At 38.9% G+C, this 23,577-nt stretch overlaps 2 protein-coding genes across 2 annotated transcripts in view; one reads left to right on the forward strand and one right to left on the reverse strand.

Annotated features, from left to right (window-relative positions):
* B3GNT5 (UDP-GlcNAc:betaGal beta-1,3-N-acetylglucosaminyltransferase 5) overlaps positions 1-4,002 on the forward strand; it is a 171,890-nt gene extending 167,888 nt beyond the window's left edge. The window contains exon 2 of the mRNA XM_053710181.1: positions 708-4,002. Within this exon, the coding sequence (XP_053566156.1) occupies positions 970-2,103 (1,134 nt within the window). The 5' untranslated portion in view covers positions 708-969 and the 3' untranslated portion in view covers positions 2,104-4,002. The remainder of the gene's footprint in view (positions 1-707) is intronic.
* The window catches only part of MCF2L2 (MCF.2 cell line derived transforming sequence-like 2), a 1,253,992-nt gene that overhangs the window by 665,387 nt on the left and 565,028 nt on the right, over positions 1-23,577 (reverse strand). The window contains 1 exon segment of the mRNA XM_053711855.1: positions 10,716-10,804. Within this exon segment, the coding sequence (XP_053567830.1) occupies positions 10,716-10,804 (89 nt within the window).

Genomic DNA, 23,577 nt, shown 5'->3' on the forward strand with positions numbered 1-23,577 from the left:
TGATCAAGCAATAGCAAGAGGTTTAAATGTGTACTTGAGGGTTTAGTAGAAGCAGTGCGTGTGCCTTTTTGGTAAGTAAGGGAATGGTATATCCTGCGCAAACTCTAAACTTTCTTCTTTTTTTTCTTTACAAAGCTTTTAAATACGTTTCCATTTGAATATACTGTAATCTGTCAAATGTATTTTCCTTCTATGTGGTTCGCTTGAGTAACTAAATCTGGTATTTATTTAATTTTTAAACCTCTAATTTTGAGCTTACTGAGAATTTGTAGTTTTTTTTGTTCAATATTTAACTGTCAGGTTTTTTTTTTTTTACCCTAATTCAATTAACATATCGGCTGTAGCCACCTGCTTTTCTAAGGTTTAATAGGATTAGTGTTGTATGGTGAGCTTACACAATATTCACTGACGGAGTTAAATTTTAATATCATGCTTTTCCATTGTTGTCAGGAAGAATTAATATAATTTTTTTTTTATATTATCTATTGTCAGCAAAACGGAAATACAATGTATACTAGTGATTTATAAACCATTGGCTGCTATATCCAGTGGTTAAAGATAATCTATGTGTGCACAAACGATCACTTAAATATAAATACATTACAATTTTTACTATGTACTAGGAATTGTAGAGCATGTATAAAATCTTTTGATATGTGAGACTAGACCTCAAAATAACAATTTTTTTTTTCCCTTCTATCCAATAGATGCTACAAACACTAACCTGTGAATATTCTATCATAATTAGCCTATGGCGATGTCCTTAACAAATTCCTTTGGATTCACCTTCTGGGACAAGAGCTTTTCTTCAGGAATCTTTTTTCAAGCCTGACCTTGCTTAATGATTTAGAGAGATCCATCTGTAATCTTAAAAAATGTGCATCCCTTTTGAAGAGAAATCAGCCTTTCAAGGAAGAACTATATGACGTGCCCTTTAATCCTTTTTTGCACGCTTGGAACGTTTTCAGAATGATTATTAGCGCCAGGAGGTTACGAAGATGCCAGTTCCTACGGTTATTTGCAACTTGTTTTGTTGTGTCACTAATGCTTTTGTGGACTCAGGAGGATAATGACGTAATGAACCATATAAAGTCCTATTCATACAGATACCTCATAAATGGCTACAATTTTGTAAATGACAGCCTGTCTCTTTCTCCTGATAAATTGGACAGTGTTCCTACTTACAATTATTTGATAAATAATAAATACAAATGTAGATCACAAGATGTGCTGCTTTTACTCTTTGTAAAGACCTCACCGGAAAATAGAGGACGTCGTGATGCGATTAGGAAAACATGGGGTAACGAGTATTATATAGGTTCACAGTATGCTGCCAACATTAAAATTGTTTTTGCTCTTGGTGTTCATAAAAACCCAAGCAAACGCTATCTCCAGTTAGAGCTTGAACTTGAAAATAGAAGATACCAAGATCTAGTTCAGCAAGACTTCCTTGATACGTTTCATAATCTTACACTGAAGCTACTTTTGCAGTTAGAATGGGTAAATTCATATTGTCCCAATGCAAAATTTATCATGTCTGCAGATGATGATATTTTCATCCATACACCTAACTTGGTTTCTTACTTAAAAAGCATGGATATGGTTGGTGTCCAAGATTTCTGGATTGGAAGAGTTCATCGTGGATCACCTCCAGTGAGGAACAAAAATAGCAAGTATTATGTTCCTTATGAAATGTACCAGTGGTCTTCATATCCAGATTATACTGCTGGGGCTGCATATATTATTTCTAGAGATGTAGCTGCAAAGGTGTATGAAGCATCACAAACTTTAAATACCAGTCTATACATAGATGATGTGTTCATGGGGCTTTGTGCCAATAAAATGGGAATCGTACCTCAGTATCACTTGTTTTTTTCTGGTGAAGGAAAAGCTCCCTACCACCCATGTATCTACAACAAAATGATGACTTCTCATGGACATTTAGAAGACCTACATTATCTTTGGAAACAAGCTACAGATTCTAAAGTAAAGTCACTTACATCTGGATTTTGGGGAGAAGTATATTGTAAAATGGTTAATATAATGCTCCTGTGCAAGCTACGCTATGAAGATACATATCCTTGTTCAGCTGCATGGTTCTAGTATTTGAGCAATTCTCAACAACATTTGAGCCTAAAGCAAATTATTATTATTATTTTTCCATTTTTGCGTTACTTAAAAAGGGTTGTTCCTTTTCTGTGTGTGCATTTCCTGCTTCCTCTTCTGTAAAGGATGTGTGAGATGATCCTAAATAGGATATAGTCCAGGTTGTCAAATACATTTGAAGTCTGTCCCTTGAATAAATTAGCCTCCTTCATCTTGAGAAATGTACCTGGTTTATATTTCATTCACCAATAAATGCAATACAGGTAAAATGTATATATTTGTATTCAAGACCACTCCATTTAAAAAATATAAATATAAAATGTAACTTTAGTGTTTTTTATATGAAGGGTAAAAAATAATTAAAAAGGGAAAAACAGTTACTGTTAAAATAAAGTTCAATGCTTAAACATCTGTACACAGTGACCAATGTATGCTGCCAAGCTAATTAATTGATAGTGGTAAAAAAGTATATATATTTTTTTCTCATTCTCCAGGATTTCTAAAATATTCCTTAATTTTAACATATTTTATTATCAAGTTAAGAGATCTTCAGTATGTTATTACTAGTAAAATAAAAAATAAATTAAAAAAATAGAATAGCATCATTGATATTTAAATAGTGACTGGGCTGGGAAACTTGTTTGACAATAAACAGTTGAAGTAAGTAGATTAAGGTATTGCTCCATATGTTTAAAGTCACTGTTTTTCTGTAATAAACTCAACTGGGGCACTGGTCTGATACTGAATTGACAATTACAGCAATAGTAGCATACAGTTCCCCACGTTATGGCTGTATTACACACCTGTATGGATATAGATGAAGTATCTGAAGATGGGGGGGGGGGGCATAAAGGAGTCCCTCAAAGCATAAAGTATGTTTTTGTGAATAGAATTGAACCTCATATACAGTATTGTAGTTAACAGACGGTCATATGACGCAAAAGTTGACTGGTTTCTTACCCTTGCTTACAACGAAGACCTGGCTATTGCACCTTAACATTTTTGGCTACTTTTTAGAGACTGCGTAGCTCAGGAGGATGTACATTATAGCGCAGCTGTCATAAGGCTGTGTTCGATCTCTTTAGCATTCTCTTCCACAAATATACAAAGTTACATCAAATGCAAGTTCAGACATGAAGGTATAGTTTACTTTGAGCATATCTAAACCATAATAGTTTAGAAATATATATGGAATTGTGTACACTTTATATGAATTGTATATAATTTTAATACCTCTAACTAAAATTGCTTTGCTGAATGTCTGTGACTAAACTTTTAGTGTTTTTTTTTTTTTTGTTTTTTTTCTCTCTCAGAGCATCACCTTTTCTCCAAGTCCTGTAATTCCAACATGGCCATACAATAACTCTTGTGTGTGTTTCTTTGTTTTTTTTCTTTGTGTTTTTTTTTTTTTTTTTTTTTTACCTTTCAATAATTTGAAGTTACAGCAGGTCTGTTTCAACACATGTATCATATATTTTTTTTGTTAAGCATAAATAGGCATATTTGTTCATGAAAGTATGTAGGTTTTATGTAGTTAGAGGCCTGAATTTCCCTTAGTGAAGAAACCTTTGATGACTCGCACATTTTTGTGTAGTCTAAGGTTTCCACTTGACTTGCAATTGTCCTTTAGTGCTTGCGAGGATCATGGACTCATTCAGGACTTTTGGTTAAACCATATGGTGCTCAAATGCTGGGCTGTTTCTGCTGAATGCTCAGCCTGAAGAGATGCCACCCTGTGAGACGGTTTCACAATAGTTGCACTAAGTGTTTATTAACATATGTAATTGTCTTTTATTTATATTGACATTGCTTTTGCAGCACTGTAAAAAAAAATAAAAAAAAAAACTTTCTTTTTTTGTAATGTCTGAATGTTTTAATAAATTATCTTTAAAAATATGCAGTGTGTCCTACTGATCTGTAACATAATTTTGACATTACAGCAAGTTTTAAAAAATCCCCTCAAAGTCTCTTATTCCACTATAATTGCATAGGTTCAGTTTGGATATTTTCATTTTTTAACTTTTTTTTAAATTCAATCTGCTTTAAACTAATAAATGATTACACTTTTTGTAAAGACTAATCTGTTATCAGTCCATAGTAACTACTTTTTGGGTGTAGCAAAAAATAAACTTGGCAATATACTGGTTTATTTTCCCCCTTTTCCTGTAATTTTAAGACTGACCATTAAGAGTTTTCTAATTCTGAGTACTAATAGAGCATATAGCAGGCTTTACAGGTTAAACCCTGCACAGTATCTATCCATAATTGGCTTCAGAAAATATAAGAACAGAAAAACAATGGAGAGTTTGTGAAAGTAATGCCCATATCTATCATTGTCTACTTCAGTAACAAGTCCTTATTGGATCCTCCAAATAAGGCAAACAGTGGGTGGAGTTTGACTGTAGAAAAACAATTGCAGCAAACAAGGTGGTGATGCATTCCAAGCATTTTCAAACCCACACTGTATGGTTGTAATTGCAACATTTTTCGGAAGTCTTGCAATAAGTTTAACTTTGCTCAGATTTCTCTTGTTAAGTGTATCCAGTCCACGGATCATCCATTACTTGTGGGATATTCTCCTTCTCAACAGGAAGTTGCAAGAGGATCACCCACAGCAGAGCTGCTATATAGCTCCTCCCCTCACTGCCATACCCAGTCATTCTCTTGCAACTCTCAACAAAGATGGACGTAGTAAGAGGAGAGTGGTGTATTATAGTTAGTTTTTTAACTTCAATCAAAAGTTTGTTATTTTTAAATGGTACCGGAGTGTGCCGTTTTATCACAGGCAGCATTAGAAGAAGAATCTGCCTGTGATTTCTATGATCATAGCAGAACTAAGATCCACTGCCGTTCTCACATATTCTGAGGAGTGAGGTAACTTCAGAGGGGGAATGGCGTGCAGGTTTTCCTGCAATAAGGTATGTGCAGTTAACAACATATTTCTAGGGATGGAATTTGCTAGAAAAATGCTGCTGATACCGGATTAATGTAAGTTAAGCCTTAAATGCAGTGATAGCGACTGGTATCAGGCTTATTAACAGAGATACATACTCTTATAAAAGTGTAATATAAAACGTTTGCTGGCATGTTAATCGTTTTTATATATGTTTGGTGACAAAAATTATTGGGGCCTAGTTTTTTTCCACATGGATGGCTTGATTTTTGCCTAGAAACAGTTTCCTGAGGCTTTCCACTGTTGTAATATGAGTGGGAGGGGCCTATTTTAGCGCTTTTCTGCGCAGCTATAATTACAGACTGAGACACTCAGCTTCCTTCTGCATGATACAGGACATCTCTGAAGGGCTCAAAAGGCTTCAAAAGTCGTGTTTGAGGAGGGTAACAACCACAGTAGACTGTGGCAGTTGTTGTGACTGTGTTTAAAAACGTTTTTGTCATTTATTATTCTGTTTTTGGTATTAAGGGGTTAATCATCCATTTGCAAGTGGGTGCAATGCTCTGCTGACTTGTTACATACACTGTAAAAATGTTGTTAGTGTAACTGCCTTTTTTCACTGTTATTTCAAATTTTGTCAAAATTTGTTTCTCTTAAAGGCACAGTAACGTTTTTTATATTGCTTGTTAACGTGCTTTAAAGTGTTTTCCAAGCTTGCTAGTCTCATTGCTAGTCTGTACAAACATGTCTGAAACAGAGGATTCTTGTTCATTATGTTTAAAAGCCATGGTGGAGCCCCATAGGAGAATGTGTACTAAATGTATTGATTTCACCTTAAACAGTAAAGATCAGTCTTTATCTATAAAAGAATTGTCACCAGAGGGGTCTGTCGAGGGGGAAGTTATGCCGACTAACTCTCCCCACGTGTCGGACCCTTCGCCTCCCGCTCAAGGGACGCTCGCTAATATGGCGCCAAGTACATCAGGGACGGCCGTAGCGATTACTTTGCAGGACATGGCTGCAATCATGAATAATACCCTGTCAGAGGTATTATCTAGATTGCCTGAATTGAGAGGCAAGCGCGATAGCTCTGGGGTTAGACGAGATACAGAGCGTGTAGATGCTGTAAGAGCCATGTCTGATACTGCATCACAATATGCAGAACCTGAGGACGGAGAGCTTCAGTCTGTGGGTGACGTCTCTGAATCAGGGAGACCTGATTCAGAGATTTCTAATTTTAAATTTAAGCTTGAGAACCTCCGTGTATTGCTTGGGGAGGTATTAGCTGCTCTGAATGACTGTGACACAATTGCAGTACCAGAGAAATTGTGTAGGCTGGATAAATACTATGCAGTCCCGTTGAGTACTGATGTTTTTCCAATACCTAAAAGGCTTACAGAAATTATTATTAAGGAGTGGGATAGACCCGGTGTGCCCTTTTCCCCACCTCCTATATTTAGAAAAATGTTTCCAGTAGATGCCACTACACGGGACTTATGGCAGACAGTCCATAAGGTGGAGGGAGCAGTTTCTACTTTAGCAAAGCGTACCACTATCCCGGTTGAGGATAGTTGTGCTTTCTCAGATCCAATGGATAAAAAATTAGAGGGTTACCTTAAGAAAATGTTTATTCAACAAGGTTTTATTTTACAGCCCCTTGCATGCATTGCTCCTGTCACTGCTGCGGCGGCGTTCTGGTTTGAGGCCCTGGAAGAGGCCATCCATACAGCTCCATTGACTGAAATTGACAAGCTTAGAACTCTTAAGCTAGCTAACTCATTTGTTTCTGATGCCATTGTTCATTTGACTAAACTAACGGCTAAGAATTCTGGATTCGCCATCCAGGCACTTAGGGCGCTATGGCTCAAATCCTGGTCAGCTGATGTGACTTCAAAGTCTAAATTACTTAACATTCCTTTCAAGGGGCAGACCTTATTCGGGCCTGGTTTGAAAGAAATTATTGCTGACATTACTGGAGGTAAGGGTCATACCCTTCCTCAGGACAGGGCCAAATCAAGGGCCAAATAGTCTAATTTTCATGCCTTTAGAAATTTCAAGGCAGGTGCAGCATCAACTTCCTCTGCTTCTAAACACGAGGGAACTTTTGCTCAATCCAAGCAGGCCTGGAAACCTAACCAGTCCTGGAAGAAGGGCAAGCAGGCCAGAAAGCCTGCTGCTGCCTCCAAGACAGCATGAAGGAACGGCCCCCTATCCGGCAACGGATCTAGTAGGGGGCTGACTCTCTCTCTCTTCGCCCAGGCGTGGGCAAGAGATGTTCAGGATCCCTGGGCGTTGGAGATCATATCTCAGGGATATCTTCTGGACTTCAAAGCTTCTCCTCCACCTTTCAAGATTATCTGCAAACCAGCTAAAGAAAGAGGCATTCCTAAGATGCGTACAAGACCTCCTTGTAATGGGAGTGATCCATCCGGTTCCGCGGACGGAACAAGGACAGGGGTTATATTCAAATCTGTTTGTGGTTCCCAAAAAAGAGGGAACCTTCAGACCAATTTTGGATCTAAAGATCCTAAACAAATTCCTCAGAGTTCCGTCATTCAAGATGAAAACTATTCGAACCATTTTACCCATGATCCAAGAGGGTCAGTACATGACCACAGTGGACTTAAAGGATGCCTACCTTCACATTCCGATTCACAAGAATCATCATCGGTTCCTGAGGTTTGCCTTTCTAGACAGGCATTACCAATTTGTAGCTCTTCCATTCGGGTTGGCTACAGCCCCAAGAATTTTTACAAAGGTTCTGGGCTCACTCCTGGCGGTCCTAAGGCCTCAAGGCATAGCGGTGGCTCCTTACCTAGACGACATCCTGATACAGGCGTCAAGCTTTCAAATTGCCAAATCTCATACAGAGATAGTTCTGGCATTCCTGAGGTCGCATGGGTGGAAAGTGAACGAAGAAAAGAGTTCTCTATCTCCTCTCACAAGGGTTTCCTTCCTAGGGACTCTAATAGATTCTATAGAAATTAAAATTTACCTGACGGAGTCCAGGTTATCAAAACTTCTAAATGCTTGCCGTGTTCTTCACTCCATTCCGCGCCCCACGGTGGCTCAGTGCATGGAAGTAATCGGCTTAATGGTAGCGGCGATGGACATAGTGCCATTTGCGCGCCTGCATCTCAGACCGCTGCAATTATGCATGCTCAGTCAGTGGAATGGGGATTACACAGATTTGTCCCCTCTACTAAATCTGGATCAGGAAACCAGAGATTCTCTTCTCTGGTGGTTATCTCGGGTCAATCTGTCCAAGGGTATGACCTTTCGCAGACCAGATTGGACAATTGTAACAACAGATGCCAGCCTTCTAGGCTGGGGTGAAGTCTGGAACTCCCTGAAGGCTCAGGGTTCATGGACTCAGGAGGAGAAACTCCTCCCAATAAATATTCTGGAGTTAAGAGCAATATTCAATGCTCTTCTAGCTTGGCCTCAGTTAGCAACACTGAGGTTCATCAGATTTCAGTCGGACAACATCACGACTGTGGCTTACATCAACCATCAAGGGGGAACCAGGAGTTCCCTAGCGATGTCAGAAGTCTCCAAGATAAATTTCTGGGCAGAGACTCACTCTTGCCACCTGTCAGCGATCCATATCCCAGGTGTAGAGAACTGGGAGGTGGATTTTCTAAGTCGTCAGACTTTTCATCCGGGGGAGTGGGAACTCCATCCGGAGGTGTTTGCTCAATTGGTTCTCCGTTGGGGCAAACCAGAATTGGATCTCATGGCGTCTCGCCAGAACGCCAAGCTTCCTTGTTACGGATCCAGGTCCAGGGACCCAGAAGCGGCACTGATAGATGCTCTAGCAGCGCCTTGGTTCTTCAACCTGGCTTATGTGTTTCCACCGTTTCCTCTGCTCCCTTGTCTGATTGCCAAAATCAAACAGGAGAGAGCATCTGTGATATTGATAGCGCCTGCGTGGCCACGCAGGACCTGGTATGCAGACCTAGTGGATATGTCATCCTTTCCACCATGGACTCTGCATCTGAGACAAGACCTTCTAATACAAGGTCCTTTCAATCATCCGAATCTACTTTCTCTGAGACTAATTGCATGGAGATTGAACGCTTGATCCTATCAAAGCGTGGCTTCTCCAAGTCAGTAATTGATACCTTAATACAGGCATGAAAGCCTGTTACCAGGAAAATTTACCACAAGATGGCGTAAATATCTTCATTGGTGCGAATCCAAGAATTACTCATGGAGTAGGGTTAGGATTCCTAGGATATTGTCCTTCCTCCAATAGGGTTTGGACAAAGGATTATCAGCTAGTTCTTTAAAGGGACAGATTTCTGCTCTGTCTATTCTTTTACACAAACGTCTGGCAGAAGTTCCAGACGTTCAGGCATTTTGTCAGGCTTTAGTTAGAATTAAGCCTGTGTTTAAACCTGTTGCTCCTCCATGGAGCTTAAACTTGGTTCTTAAAGTTCTTCAAGGGGATCCATTTGAACCCTTTCATTCTATTGATATCAAACTTCTATCATGGAAAGTTCTTTTTTTGATGGCTATTTCCTCGGCTCGAAGAGTCTCGAGTTATCTGCCTTACATTGTGATTCTCCTTATCTGATTTTTCATTCAGATAAAGTTGTTCTGCGTACAAAACTTGGGTTTTTATCTAAGGTGGTTTCTAACAAGAATATCAATCAAGAGATTGTTGTTCCATCATTATGTCCTAATCCTTCTTCAAAGAAGGAACGTCTTTTGCATAATCTAGACGTAGTCCATGCCTTGAAGTTTTACTTACAGGCTACTAAAGATTTTCGCCAAACATCTAACCTGTTTGTCGTTTACTCTGGACAGAGGAGAGGTCAAAAGGCCTCGGCAACCTCTTTGTTTTTGGCTTCGGAGTATAATCCGTTTAGCCTATGAGACTGCTGGACAGCAGCCTCCTGAAAGTATTACAGCTCATTCCACTAGAGCTGTGGCTTCCACCTGGGCCTTTAAAAATGAGGCCTCTGTTGAACAGATTTGCAAGGCTGCGACTTGGTCTTCACTTCATACTTTTTACAAATTTTACAAATTTGATACTTTTGCTTCTTCGGAGGCTGTTTTTGGGAGAAAGGTTCTACAGGCAGTGGTTCCTTAGGTTTAAGTTCCTGCCTTGTCCTTCCCATCATCCGTGTACTTTAGCTTTGGTATTGGTATCCCACAAGTAATGGATGATCCGTGGACTGGATACACTTAACAAGAGAAAACATAATTTATGCTTACCTGATAAATGTATTTCTCTTGTAGTGTATCCAGTACACGGCCCGCCCTGTCCTTTTAAGGCAGGTCTAAATTTAATTAAACTTCAGTCACCACTGCACCCTATGGTTTCTCCTTTCTCGGCTTGTTTCAGTCGAAAGACTGGATATGGCAGTGAGGGGAGGAGCTATATAGCAGCTCTGCTGTGGGTGATCCTCTTGCAACTTCCTGTTGGGAAGGAGAATATCCCACAAGTAATGGATGATCCGTGGACTGGATACACTACAAGAGAAATAAATTTATCAGGTAAGCATAAATTGTTATTTTCGTTGATGGATTGATTCTAGTTAAAGACCATCACACTACTGTAAGATCTGTGCAAATCTAAATCTTAGTGTGGCGTTCTTTCACTAAACATCACAAGCGGCTGCCAACTTCATGATCCAAATGCACGTCTCTACTGTTAACTGTCCTTGTTATGCAGATTTTATACTATTTGTCCAATGAGCATTCTTACCTTTTTCTTGAGGAAAGATTCTCTTCGCTTTCACTCATCCCCAGTGATCGGCTTGTCCCACCCTGACTGGCTTCATGCATCACTTCAATCTGTGGTGAGAAAAACCTTTCTTAGATACCTGTATGTTTGTGTTTTTTTATTAATAATAGTTAAGAAATGAGCATCTGAAACAGTAGCAAACTATCTAGTTTGGCTCCCTAGTATATACCAAATGGCACTCTGCCCTATAATCAGCAGTAATACATTGAATTGAAAATCTGCATACGAAACAAATGTTTAAAATCAAAGTAAAAATGTCCTTTTTACTAGCAATATTTTCATTATGTTCCAGGACACACCTTTTAAAAAGCCTGTAAAGCATTGTCTATTTTACCTCCATTGCTTTTAGCAATGACCAGTAAGATTATATAAATGAGATTCTGCACTGAAATAGCAATCTAAGTGTAGAATGCTGCAGGGTTAGTGGAAAAAATGCCAAATTACAGGTAATGCAAATGTGGCCACTAATCAGCAAGCACTATCCAGGGTGCTGAACCGAAAATGAGCTAGCTCTAAGCTTAGATTCCTGCTTTTTCAAATAAAGATAGCAAGAGAACAAAGATAAATTGAAAATTAATAAATTAGAGCATGCAATTTTAAGCAACTTTCTACCTTAATCATGAAAGAAGAAATTTGGGTTTAGTATCCCTTTAATGTTTAATGCCTTTTTTAAGGTGGTGGTGTAACTTGACACTGCATAACATAGTTCGGTTAGCTTTTTTAAATGAATACTTACAATACTTTTATATTGTTTCCTATACTATTTTAGGTTTAGTGCTTTCATTTTTAAAATTATATGGACTCACCTTATATTAAGAGTTAACAGCTTAGCTGCTTTGTTTTTACCTTTGGGTTAAAGGGCCAGTGTAGTTACATTAGAATAACATAATAATGTCAAATATTAACCAAAACATAACCCTAAAAATAACCCCTCAAATTTTATTTTTGTTTTACCTAAAAGTATCCCATTCTGGTGTCTGATGTGCGATGCTGGGACAGCCTCAGAAAAGGGCTGAGCAATGATCTACTCTTGGCACACCCCCTCCTAATATACTGTCACGCCACAAGGACCTTACCTTCATGTTGTGTTTAGTCTCGCTACAAAGCCCGAAGTTTGCTAGCAATGCCAGAACTTGATTGTTCTATTCTGTGTTCCACCCCAGTATAGGGAAAAGTGATTATAGCAATCTCATCTTCAGCCCCACTGCTGCCTACGCTAATCACTTCTCCCTTGGCTTTGTTGTTGGACTATTAAAGCACTCAGGTAAGGTCCTTGTGACATGATATATACAAAAGAAGATTAGTGGCCATCTACAAGTAGAAATGCTATTGCTGAGATTGCTAATCAGTCCAACAAGCACATACAAGTGAGCCCAAAATCCCTGAAAAGCTCAAACATGAGCAAACACTTTGAAATTAAGCAGTGGACGTATTCTCCTGACACTATGGGGATTGGTTGGTGGTCTTACAATGGATTCAATAATAAACATAAAAATATGATATACTCATGGACATTATCTGGATGGGGTATATTCACTGATGGTGATGAACAGATAAAGAAATAATTTTAGTGTACACTGTCCCTTTAAGCAGCACTATTGCCTTTTTGCCGTCCAAAAGAAATTGAACACCTCTAGAAGCAATATTCACCACTAGAAGCAATATACAGCACAGTAAATACTTTTAAATGGTCCAGGTAGCAATAAAGGATGAGTGCTCCACAGAAGTGCAAACATTTTATCACCAGGAAGTTGGCAGCATATAGATATTAAATACAATGTGTGCAGTAGTATTACAGCTTTATGTGGTTTCTCTCTCTTCATGTGTTATTTTCATTGTATCCATAGTAATAATTTATATAAGTTATAGTATTAGTCCTAATTACTATGATTAACTTATTAACGTATTCTGGAAAGAAAAAATAATTTTTAAAGATGTACATAAACTTCAAAAAACAATTACACTTTTTAATGCACTGTGTGTGTGTATTGGATAATGTACATTCAGAGGTTTTGGATACCTCTCCATGTGGAAGAAAGAGTCTGCTCGTTCGGCTATTTTCTGTGCCGAATTTATTCTTGTGAAACTGCAAAACACTAGAACCTGGATTTGCATAGATATTAGTGTAATAAAAAAAAGTGTGTGCCCAAGCATACACAATCTCGTAGGGGGCGCTTCTTATAAACCCCAGAATACAAAATCAAACCATATAAACAAACTTGAACATAAAGTCCATATAGTCTGGAACAGGTAGATCTCTGTCAAAGGATGCTCGAATCTTGGTACTTGACAATCTGGAGAAAGAAAAACAGGCGCCACAATGGCATAGTACCACCAAAACCGATGATGTGATGAAATAAAGTTGTAAAGACACGAGTAATGCACCCAATGGTGCTATTCAGTAGTCCAGCTCACTGTTTCCAACCGACAGTCATATCAGGTCTGGAACACTTGAGAAAGTAATCCCTTATCTTCTGGGCATAGTTGTTACTTGTTATATAAAATTCTCCAATGAAGGACATACAGACAGCATACAAGACAACAACATTTTAAAACCAAAACTAGCACTGTGATGCTTATGCATGGACAGGCAGGCTGCAGGCTAAACTACTATATCTATATAGTAGTTATAGCTTGCAGCCTGCCTGTCCATGCATGCAGTTTCACAAGAACAAATTTTTGCTCCTAATATAGCCCGACCGCCGCATTCCTCCAAATGTGGGATTAAAGTCCAGTCCTATGGGAGGAGGCAAAACAACGCACACAACAGAGCTTTAATCCCTCCCATTTTCCCTTCCTTAGTAATATTATGGCCAAAAGAAAGGAGCTGTTGTTCATTCCTGGTAGAGCGCTTCTCTTGCATTTTTGTATTATAACCCTGGGGAAGTCTTCCTAAGGGTAATAGGGGAACCAAATGTGGATTTTTGTGCCCAATGTTCTTAGAGGGATATGGCTGCACCTCACTGACAAGGCTCACAGAAGGCTGAAACGATCTCTGGTTGCCTTGTTCAAAGGACAATTGTCTTCTATTTCTTGGCTGGACTGACTGTTAGGAAGGATCAGACTGATATACTTCAGGAAAGTTCTTCTCTGTAAAAAGCACAATTGGGATAAAAGAGGCTGCTCCTATGTGATAAATCTCCATAGAATAAGCTACTGAGCTGTTGTTCATTCCTGGCAGATCACTTCTCTTTCTGTATGCTCTAAGAATATCAGCCTAAGACAGAGTTTTTTAAAAAAAAGTAAGGCAAAAGGCTGCAGATCAGGAATCCCAGGTTCAATCCTGAGTATGGGCATGACATTTTCAAAACAGTTGAATATCCAGATCGTGCATAAGATTAAATGGCTGAACAAAAGAACACGCAAAGTCTAACGTTCCACAGTGGGGAAGTTGGTTTGATAACTGGTCTGACCAAAGCTTGAACAAAGACTTGAATTTCAGGAAGTTTTATTTTTTTATTTATTAAAAGCCAACAGTGAGTCCTAAGTTTAGAAAGTAAAGTTAGTGCCACGCAGGGCGGAAAATTAAAAAGTACAAAGAATATACAAGTGGACCATGTACATGCTCAATTTTAACTAAAATGTGTATATCTGCATTCACATTGTTGGAGTTTTAAATTTTATTTTAAGATTAGCACACAAAAGAATACCACATAAAGATGTTGTTGGATCAATACAATAACCATTTCTGACAGTGTATAGTAATCTTATTAGTCCTATCGCAAGTCTATCCATTTTTAGAATTATAGATTCACTGTCCTTGGTAATTTTTGACAAAATATAGTGAGTAAATTGAAACCATGGACAGGGAGCGGGGTAGGCAAACTTATCTCTGCTATGTAATCAAATAAACTTTCAGCTAGATAGCATTTTTAACTTTACTATTGAAATCTCAGCTTATAACATAATGCATCTATTATATAATACCACCTCCCCAGGAGATATCAAAAATATACATACTAAATTATTAGGGAGTAGGTATTAATATTGTACTTTACAGTTTATAGTTGGGTGCAGACCCTGTTACACACATGAATTTACTTCAAAAACAGAGAGAAACATGAAGAGGACACAGTTGTGCCCTCTCCAAAGAAAGACTGGGATTTCAGCACTCCAGAAAATTTTATGCAATAATCTAGTCAATGACTCAGAAAAAATGATGAATTTATTTAGTATGTTAGAAACAGATGTTCTCAGCTTTCAGTGCGAACCAGTCAACGGCTGGGTCCCCTAAGTCAAAACCACACACATGTTAATAGTTTGTAAAATTTATTATAAGTGCAAATATATATAGTGATTCAATATGTAAAAATAAACACATAGAAAAAGCTGGCCAGCTCACAAAAGTTGCTTAAGATGCAGGCTATTAACCTTAAATAAGGCTAGAAAGAGTTATTAAGCAACACCCCTACCAGTGGGTAGCCCCGTGAATACACAGGAATCTGCTACCATGGATAACATTGGGGATCCATGCAGAGTAACTCGTAACACAAGAATAGTATTGGCAACACCTCTCTCAGAGGATAACCCAATCTAAATTGGAAATTTGTTATCATGAGTAAACACCTGAGGATCTATGCCTAATACCAACTATATTGTAAAGTTGTACAAAATAACAATAGGTTTACATGTTTAACCTTTTACACTTTCATATCAGTAAACACCCCTACCAGAGGGTAGCACCAATATTATAAAAAGGTACCAGCTACCATGGTAAAAATTTGGGGATCTATGTTTATAAGATACTAGTTGTGTAATCACAGCAATATGAACCGTATATTGGTGCTACCCTCTGGTAGGGGTTTTGTTTACTGATATGAAAGTGTAAAAGGTTAAACATGTAAACCTATTGTTATTTTGCACAACTTTACAATATAGTTAGTATTAGGCATAGATCCTCAGGTGTTTACTCATGATAACAAATTTCCAATTTAGATTGGGTTATCCTCTGAGAGAAGTGCTGCCAATACTATTCTTGTGTTACGAGTTACTCTGCATGGATCCCCAATGTTATCCAAGCCCTGGGACATGTATCTAAATGCATTTAATTTTCTAAGTGGTGCTATTAATTGTAGCTGTAGTTCTAACGGGTAGTTCTAACGGATAGGTCTTAACCGGTCCTGTCCATTTACCGAAGAATCGGTTTAAGGATTTGTCTGTGTTAGATGATAAGAGGTATTATTCCATAATTATTAGGTCAAAGATATCCTTAGACAATCTAGAAAAGAAGGGGGGGCTGTTTTGCTTTCCAATTTGCAAAAATAAGATGTCTTCCTAGCAATATAACTAATAATCAGTTTATAGTTTCTATGCCTTTCTGCTGGGCATAGAAAGAAAATAGTTTTCCTATCAATTTGAAAATAACTATCCAAGGCCCTATTTAACCAATAGTTGATTTGATTTTATACCAATATTGCCTGATTTTGGGACTGAGGCAGAAACAATGTATTAAATCGGACGGTGCAAAATTGCATCTGGTACAGTTTAATATATAATTTTTTTGGAGACCATTTGCCAATTTGTGCTGGCCTATTTATTATCTTACAACATGATTCTTTCCAGGCCACTACAAAGGAGGATCTATTAGCCAATTCAAAAATGTTTCTTAATATCATCCATAGTTATGCAGGGGAAGTCTTTTATCCATTTTACTTGTAGACCCTTCAGATATTGTTGATCTGCGTTATTAATCAAAATGTTATATAAAACCGAGATGGAGTTCATACCCTGGTTATGGTTAATTACAGGATCTAGATTACCCAGTTCCCCGTTTGAATCAGAATTCTTTGTGATTTGATAAAATTAGTGCCTTAGGTGAAGATACGCAAAGAAGCTATGCTTATGTACTGCAAATTCTCGTTTAAGTGTTTCAAATGCTTTCATAGTATCTAGGCCTTCTTCCTTAACCTGTATTAAGTTCCTGATACCTTTATCGAAACACTCTATAAACACTGGAGAATTAATACCCGGAAGAAAATCTGGATTGCCTCTTATCGGTAGAAATTTAGATAATCTATAGTGAACCTGGATCTCCCGCGTATGTTTCCACCAGGCCATAATTGGGCCTTTAAATTACATGCATTTTTAAAAGATAATCTGGAATCAAGGAATTGGTGCAGTGAATGATGGCTTTTAATTAATGGCGCCACAATTTTAGATTAAAGTTCTAAATTAGTCACATATTGCTTTTCAGTAATCCAGTCCAATACACCACCTTCACTAAGGCCAATTTAAATTATAAAATTTCAGATTGGATAAAGCTAGGCCTCCCGCAGAACTATGAAGACTTAAATTTATTGAGGAGATCTGGATTTTTTTTTGTTGCCAGATAAAATTAGCTGCCATTTTATTGAAATTTAGAATATCTTTAGTACTGATAATAAATGGCAGATTTTGTAAGAGGTATAGCAATTTGGGAAAAATTATAGTTTTAATCAAAGCTATTCTAGCCGATAGAGAGATTAATAACTGCCTCCATCTTTTACTATTCTCATTCAGCTTGGCAAATAGAGGAGAAAAAACAAAATGTATGCTTACCTGGTAAATTTCTTTCTTTCCAGATATGGTGAGTCCATAAAGTCATTCCAATTACTAGTGGGAATATCACTCCTGGCCAGCAGGAGGAGGCAAAGAGCACCACAGCAAAGCTGTTGTGTCACTCCCCTACCCATAATCCCCAGTCATTCGACCGAAGGGAAATGGAAAAAGGAATAACACAAAGGTGTAGAGGTGCCTGAGGTTCAGTCAAAAATAACAGTCTTAATAAAGTGGGGTCATGGACTCTCCATATCTGGAAAGAAATTTACCAGGTAAGAATACATTTTGTTTTCTTTCCTAAGATATGGAGAGTCCATGACATCATTCAAATTACTAGTGGGAACCAATACCCAAGCTGGAGGACACGGAATGAACAGGGAGGGAGAACAAGACGGGTAAACCTAAACAGAAGGCACTACCACTTGAAGAACCTTTCTCCCAAATGAGGCCTCAGCCAAGGCAAAAGTATCAAATTTGGAAAAAGTATGTAGAGAGGACTAAGTTGCAGCCTTGCAAATCTGTTCCACAGAAGCTTAATTTTTGAAAGCCCAAGAAGAGGAGACAACCCTAGTGGAATGAGCTGTAATTCTCTCAGGAGGCGGCTGACCAAAAAATGAATTATACTTCTCAACCAGAGGGGAAGAAGTAGCAGTAGCCTTCTGACCCTTACGCTTTCCAGAGAAACAAACAAACAGGGCAAAAAACTGGCGAAAATCCTTAGTCGCCTGAAGGTAGAATTTTAGAGCATGCACCACATTCAAGTTGTGCAAAAAACTTCCTTATGAGAAGGATTAGGACAGAGAGAATGAACAACAATTTCCTGATTAATATTTCTATCCGAAACAACTTACCAATTTGGTACGAAGAACCACCTTATCTGCATGAAAGATAAGGTAAGGTGAATCACACTGCAAAGCCGAGCGTTCCGAAACTCTCCAAGCAGGAGAGATAGCAATAAGAAACAAAACCTTCCAAGATAACAACTTAATATCTATAGAATGCATAGGCTCAAACGGAGCCTGCTGCAAAACTTTAAGAACAAGGTTAAGGCTCCAAGGAGGAGAAACAGGTTTAAACACAGGACTGATTCTGACCAGGGCCTGACAAAAAGAATGAACATCTGATGATTATGTAAAAAAATAGATAAATCTGACGATTATGTAAAAGAATAGATAAAGCAGAAATCTGACCTTTCAGAGAACTGACTGACAACCCTTTCTCCAGACCTTCCTGGAGAAAGGAACGCATCCTAGCAATCCTGACCCTACTCCAAGAGTAGCCTTTGGATTCATACCAATAAATATATTTACGCCATACCTTATGGTAAATTTTACGAGTAACAGGCTTGCAAGCCTGTAGCATGGTCTCTATGACCGACTCAGAAAACCCATGCTTAGCCACAAATAAGCGTTCAATTTCCAAGCAGTCAGCTTCAGAGAAACGAGATTTGGATGGAGGAATGGACCCTGAGTTAGGTCCTTCCTCAGAGGCAACCTCCAAGGTGGCAGAGATGACATTTTCCCTAGGTCTGCATACCAGATCCTGCAAGGCCATGCAGGAGCTATAAGAATTACTGACGCTCTCTCTTGTTTGATACGAGCAATGACTCGTGGAAGGAGCACAAATGGATGGAAACAGATATGCTAGTCCGAAATCCCAAGGAACCGCCAGAGCATCTATCGGAGCGCCCTGCGGATCTCTTGACCTTGAACCATTCCTTGGAAGCTTAGCGTTCTGCCGAGACGCCATCAGATCCAACTCCGGCACCCCCCCTACTTGAGGGTGAACCTGGAGAACACCTCCGGATGGAGAGCCCAGTCCCCGGGATGAAATGTCTGTCTGCTCAGGAAATCCGCTTTCTAGTTGTCCACTCCTGGAATGTGGATGGCAGACAACAGTTGTGAGCTTCCGCCCACTGAATAATCCGTGCCACCTCCATCATGACTAAGGAACTCCAATTGTGAGCTTCCGCCCACTGAATAATCCGTGCTACCTCCATCATGACTAAGGAACTCCAATTGTGAGCTTCCGGCCACTGAATAATCCGTACCACCTCCATCATGACTAAGGAACTCCAATTGTGAGCTTCCGCCCACTGAATAATTTGTGCCACCTTCATCATGGCTAAGGAACTCTGAGTTCATCCCTGGTGGTTGATATAAGCCACTGAGGTGACATTGTCTGATTGGAAGCTGATAAACCGGGCTAAAGACAATTGAGGCCAAGCCATCAGAGCATTGTAAATCGCTCTCAACTCCAAGATGTTTATGGGGTCCATATTCATTGCTCCTTTAACAAGTTCCAGACTGCTCCCCAGCCTAGCAGGCTGGCATTCGTGGTCACAATCACCCAGAAAGGTCTCCGGAAACATGTGCCCTGAGACAGATGGTCCTGAGAAACCCACCACGGGAGAGTCTCTTGTGGACTGGTCTAAATCTATCCTCTGAGACAGATCTGAATGGTCTCCGTTCCATTGTCTGAGCATACATAATTGCAGAGCTCTCGAATCGAGCAAAGGGAATGATATCCATGGAAGCGACCATCAGACCAATTACCTCCATGCATTGAGCCACTGATGGCCGAACAGTAGACTGTAGAGAGAGGCAAGAGGAGAGAATTTTGGATTTTCTGACCTCCGTCAGAAAAATATTCATAGATAAGGAATCTATTATGGTCCCTAAGAAAACCACCCTTGTAGCTGGAACAAGGCAACTCCTTTTCCAGATTCACTTTCCATCTGTAGAAATGTAGAAAAGACAACAAGATCTCTGTATGAGACTTTGCTTGTTGAAAAGATGGCACCTGAACCAATATATAAAGTACAAGAGAAAGATTTGAGTTGGGATGGTCCTTCAAATTTCTACTTTCTTTATGAAGGAAAGTGTATATTATATACACATATATTCAAACAATCCATCGGAAGAAGTCAGAAACCACACAAAAATCAATCCAATTTAGGCAGTTAATAATAACTGCTTCAGGTGTAAGGTAGAGAGACGCCTAAAGTGGCAGGGATTGGCTAGGGTACACAGAGTTATGATAGTAAATGCTGACAAAACTACCGTTGTTTATAGTGGATATGACTCCCCACTAACCTTATAGATCCCAATACTATGCCACAAGCAAAATCTTTCACCTTGATCCTTTCCAGGCCGGTTCCTTGCAGCGTGTCCGGAGTAGGTTGTGTGTCTTGGGCATCTGTTTCGTCGGCCAATCCGAATCGACTTTATCCAGGCCTCCGGTAAGGCAATTTTAGGCCTCCGAGATTGACTGTCTTGCAGAAAACAACCCCAATGAAGATCCACAGCTACACATCAAAACTAGGCTTTTCCTTTAAAACCTTTTCTTTATACCTCCTGGAATGACATAGGCTCTGGCAGTAGTTTAAGGTTCACTATGGGAAGAAAGGGGGATGTATGCTCTAATGCTGGTCAAAAGATATAATGAAGAAACGAAACAAATCAACATCCAAATAGCCTTTATAAAACTTAGCGTTTATTCATGTTAAAGTTAAAAGTCCACAAGCATGTTAAAAGCAACACAACAAACAGCTGTGCAGAAAATGCCTGAACCAATATGTCATCCAGGTAGGGCACCACTGCAGTTCCCTGAGACCTGATAACTGCCAAGAGAGTCACCAAAACCTTTGAGAAAATTCTGGGAGCTGTGGCAAGGCTAAACGGAAGAGCCACAAAGTGTTTGTCTAGAAAGGCTCAGGAACTTGTGATGATCCCTGTGGATGGGAAAATGAAGATACGCATCCTTCAGGTCTATGGTCGTCATGAACTGACCCTCCTGAACCAATGGAAGTATGGAACGAATGGTTTCCATTTTGAAGGATGGTACCCTGAGAAACTTGTTGAGACAGGTAAGCGGGGGAGATATGAGTGCTACACAGTGGAGGCTTAAGTGTGCTAAAGATAGGATCCTAGGCAAATATAGCCGATACAAGGATATACTCATGGTCAATATAGCCAATACAAGAATATATTCAATAATGCAAAATAAAAATGGGTACATATAATACAAATTCAATGTGCCACCAAGCTACATAGTACTATGAAAATCGTTGGAATAGGAGATAGCATACATATATAACCAATATAAGTGTATTTAACCAATATAAGGGTATTAATAAAAAAAAACAATGAAAAGGTGTGTCTAAAAGACAGATTTAATCCAAAAATAAAAACATTTAGAAAAAAATATATATAGCAAGCAGTATATGAAAGGACAATAAGAGATGATCAGAGCTCAGATATACATAGTGGACCTCAAGGGGCCCTAAGGTCCAAATTTGGTTATACGTGGAGGGGACGTCCCAGAAAAAAGCAAATAGTTCTAAAGCAATGAGAGCAAATAGATGCCCAATGGTGTTGAATCGAAAAGTTGAGAGTACTTTGAAAAAGCTTCAAATCCAGAACTGGAAATACACAATGAAGCAATAACACTGTCAGACTGTGCCACTGTTCCTACCAAAGACCAGTAAACAAAGGGACCGTCCTTGAAAGTTGTACACTGTAGTAAACAGGTAGTACTTGCACAATGATACTTGCAGTTTGCGAATAGTATCCGAAGCTTGAGATACACAGGCAGAGATACACAGGAGATCTGTAGTCTGAGTAGAAAGTGAATCAATAATTCATTATTGGCTTTATTATTGATTCACTTTCTAATCAGACCACAGATCTCCTATTGTCCTTTCATATTCTGCTTACTATATATTTTATTTTCTAAATGTTTTTATTTTTGGATTAAATCTGTCTTTTATGCACACTTTTTCATTGTTTTTTTTATTAATACCCTTATATTGGTTAAATACCCTTATATTGGATATATTATATACATATGTATGTTATATATATATATGTATGTTATCTCCTATTCCAACAATTTTGATAGTACTATGTAGCTTGGTGGCACATTTGTATTATATGTACCCATTTTAATTTTGCCTTATTGAGTATATTCTTGTATTGGCTATATTGGCTTTGCGTATATCCTTGTATCGGCTATATTTGCCTAGGATCCTACCTTTAGCACACTTAAGTCTCCACTGTGTGGCGCTCCTATGTCTCCCCTTACCTGCTCTTTCTTTAGATCGATCCTTTTAGGTGATCGTTATTTTATAGTGAGCTTGTGTGCCTTCTCATTTGGCGCTGACTACTACATTCTCTTCTTTTCTAAACTTGTTGAGACACTTTAGGTCTAAAATGGGTCAAAAAGTTCCCTCTTTTTTGGGAACCATGAACATATTTGAATAGAATCCTAGACCCTTTTCCCTTACTAGAACTGGAACAATCACTCCCAAGGAGGAAAGGTCCTGAATGCAGTTCAAGAATGCCTCTCTTTTTACCTGGTCTGCAGATAATCTTGAGAGATGCAAACTGCCCCTGGGAGGAAAAGTTTTGAATTCTATTTTGTAAACCTGAGATACTATGTCCACAGCCCAAGGATCTGGGACATCTCCAATCCATGCTTGACAAAACAGGGAAAGTCTTCCCCCCTCTTGATCTGGTCCTGGACCGGGGGTCAACCCTTCATGCTGACTTAGCTGAGGGTTTCTTTGATTGCTTCCCCTTAGTCCAAGACTGATTGGGCTTCCAAGAGGACTTGGGCTGCTCCTGCTTGGAAGAGGGAGAGGAAGACTTTTGACCTTTGAAGTTTTGAAAGGAATGAAAATGACTTTAACGCCCTTTAGGTCTGTTCTTCTTATCTTGTGGTAGAAAAGACCCTTTTCCATCCGTAATATCAGAAATTATTTCTTCCAGACAAGGTTCAAACAAGGTTTTACCCCTGTAAGGAAGTGCCAGAAGCTTGGACTTGGAGGTAACATCAGCTGACCAAGATTTTAGCCACAAAGTCCTGCAGGCTAAGACAATGAAGCCAGACATCTTGGCTCCCAGTCTAATAATTTGCATGTTAGCATCAGAAATAAAGGAATTGGCTAGTTTGAGAGCCTTAATTCTATCTTGTATCTCCTCTAACAGAGTCTCTACTAAAATTGATTCAGACAAGGCATCACACCAATAATATGCCGCACTTGCTACAGTGGCAATACAGACTGCAGGTTGCCATTGAAAACCCTGATGAACATACATCATTTTCAAATAAGCCCCCAGCTTCTTGTCCATGGGATTCTTAAAGGAGCAGCTATCCTTTATAGGGATCGTAGTTCTTAGCCAGAGTAGAAATAGCCCCTTCTAATTTAGGCATCGTGCACCATGAATCTTTAATGGAGTCAGCAACCGGAAACATCTTTTTAAAAACGGGAGACAGGGAGAAA

This window comes from Bombina bombina, chromosome 4 (assembly GCF_027579735.1).
Source record: "Bombina bombina isolate aBomBom1 chromosome 4, aBomBom1.pri, whole genome shotgun sequence".
NCBI classification, from domain to species: Eukaryota; Metazoa; Chordata; class Amphibia; order Anura; family Bombinatoridae; genus Bombina; species Bombina bombina.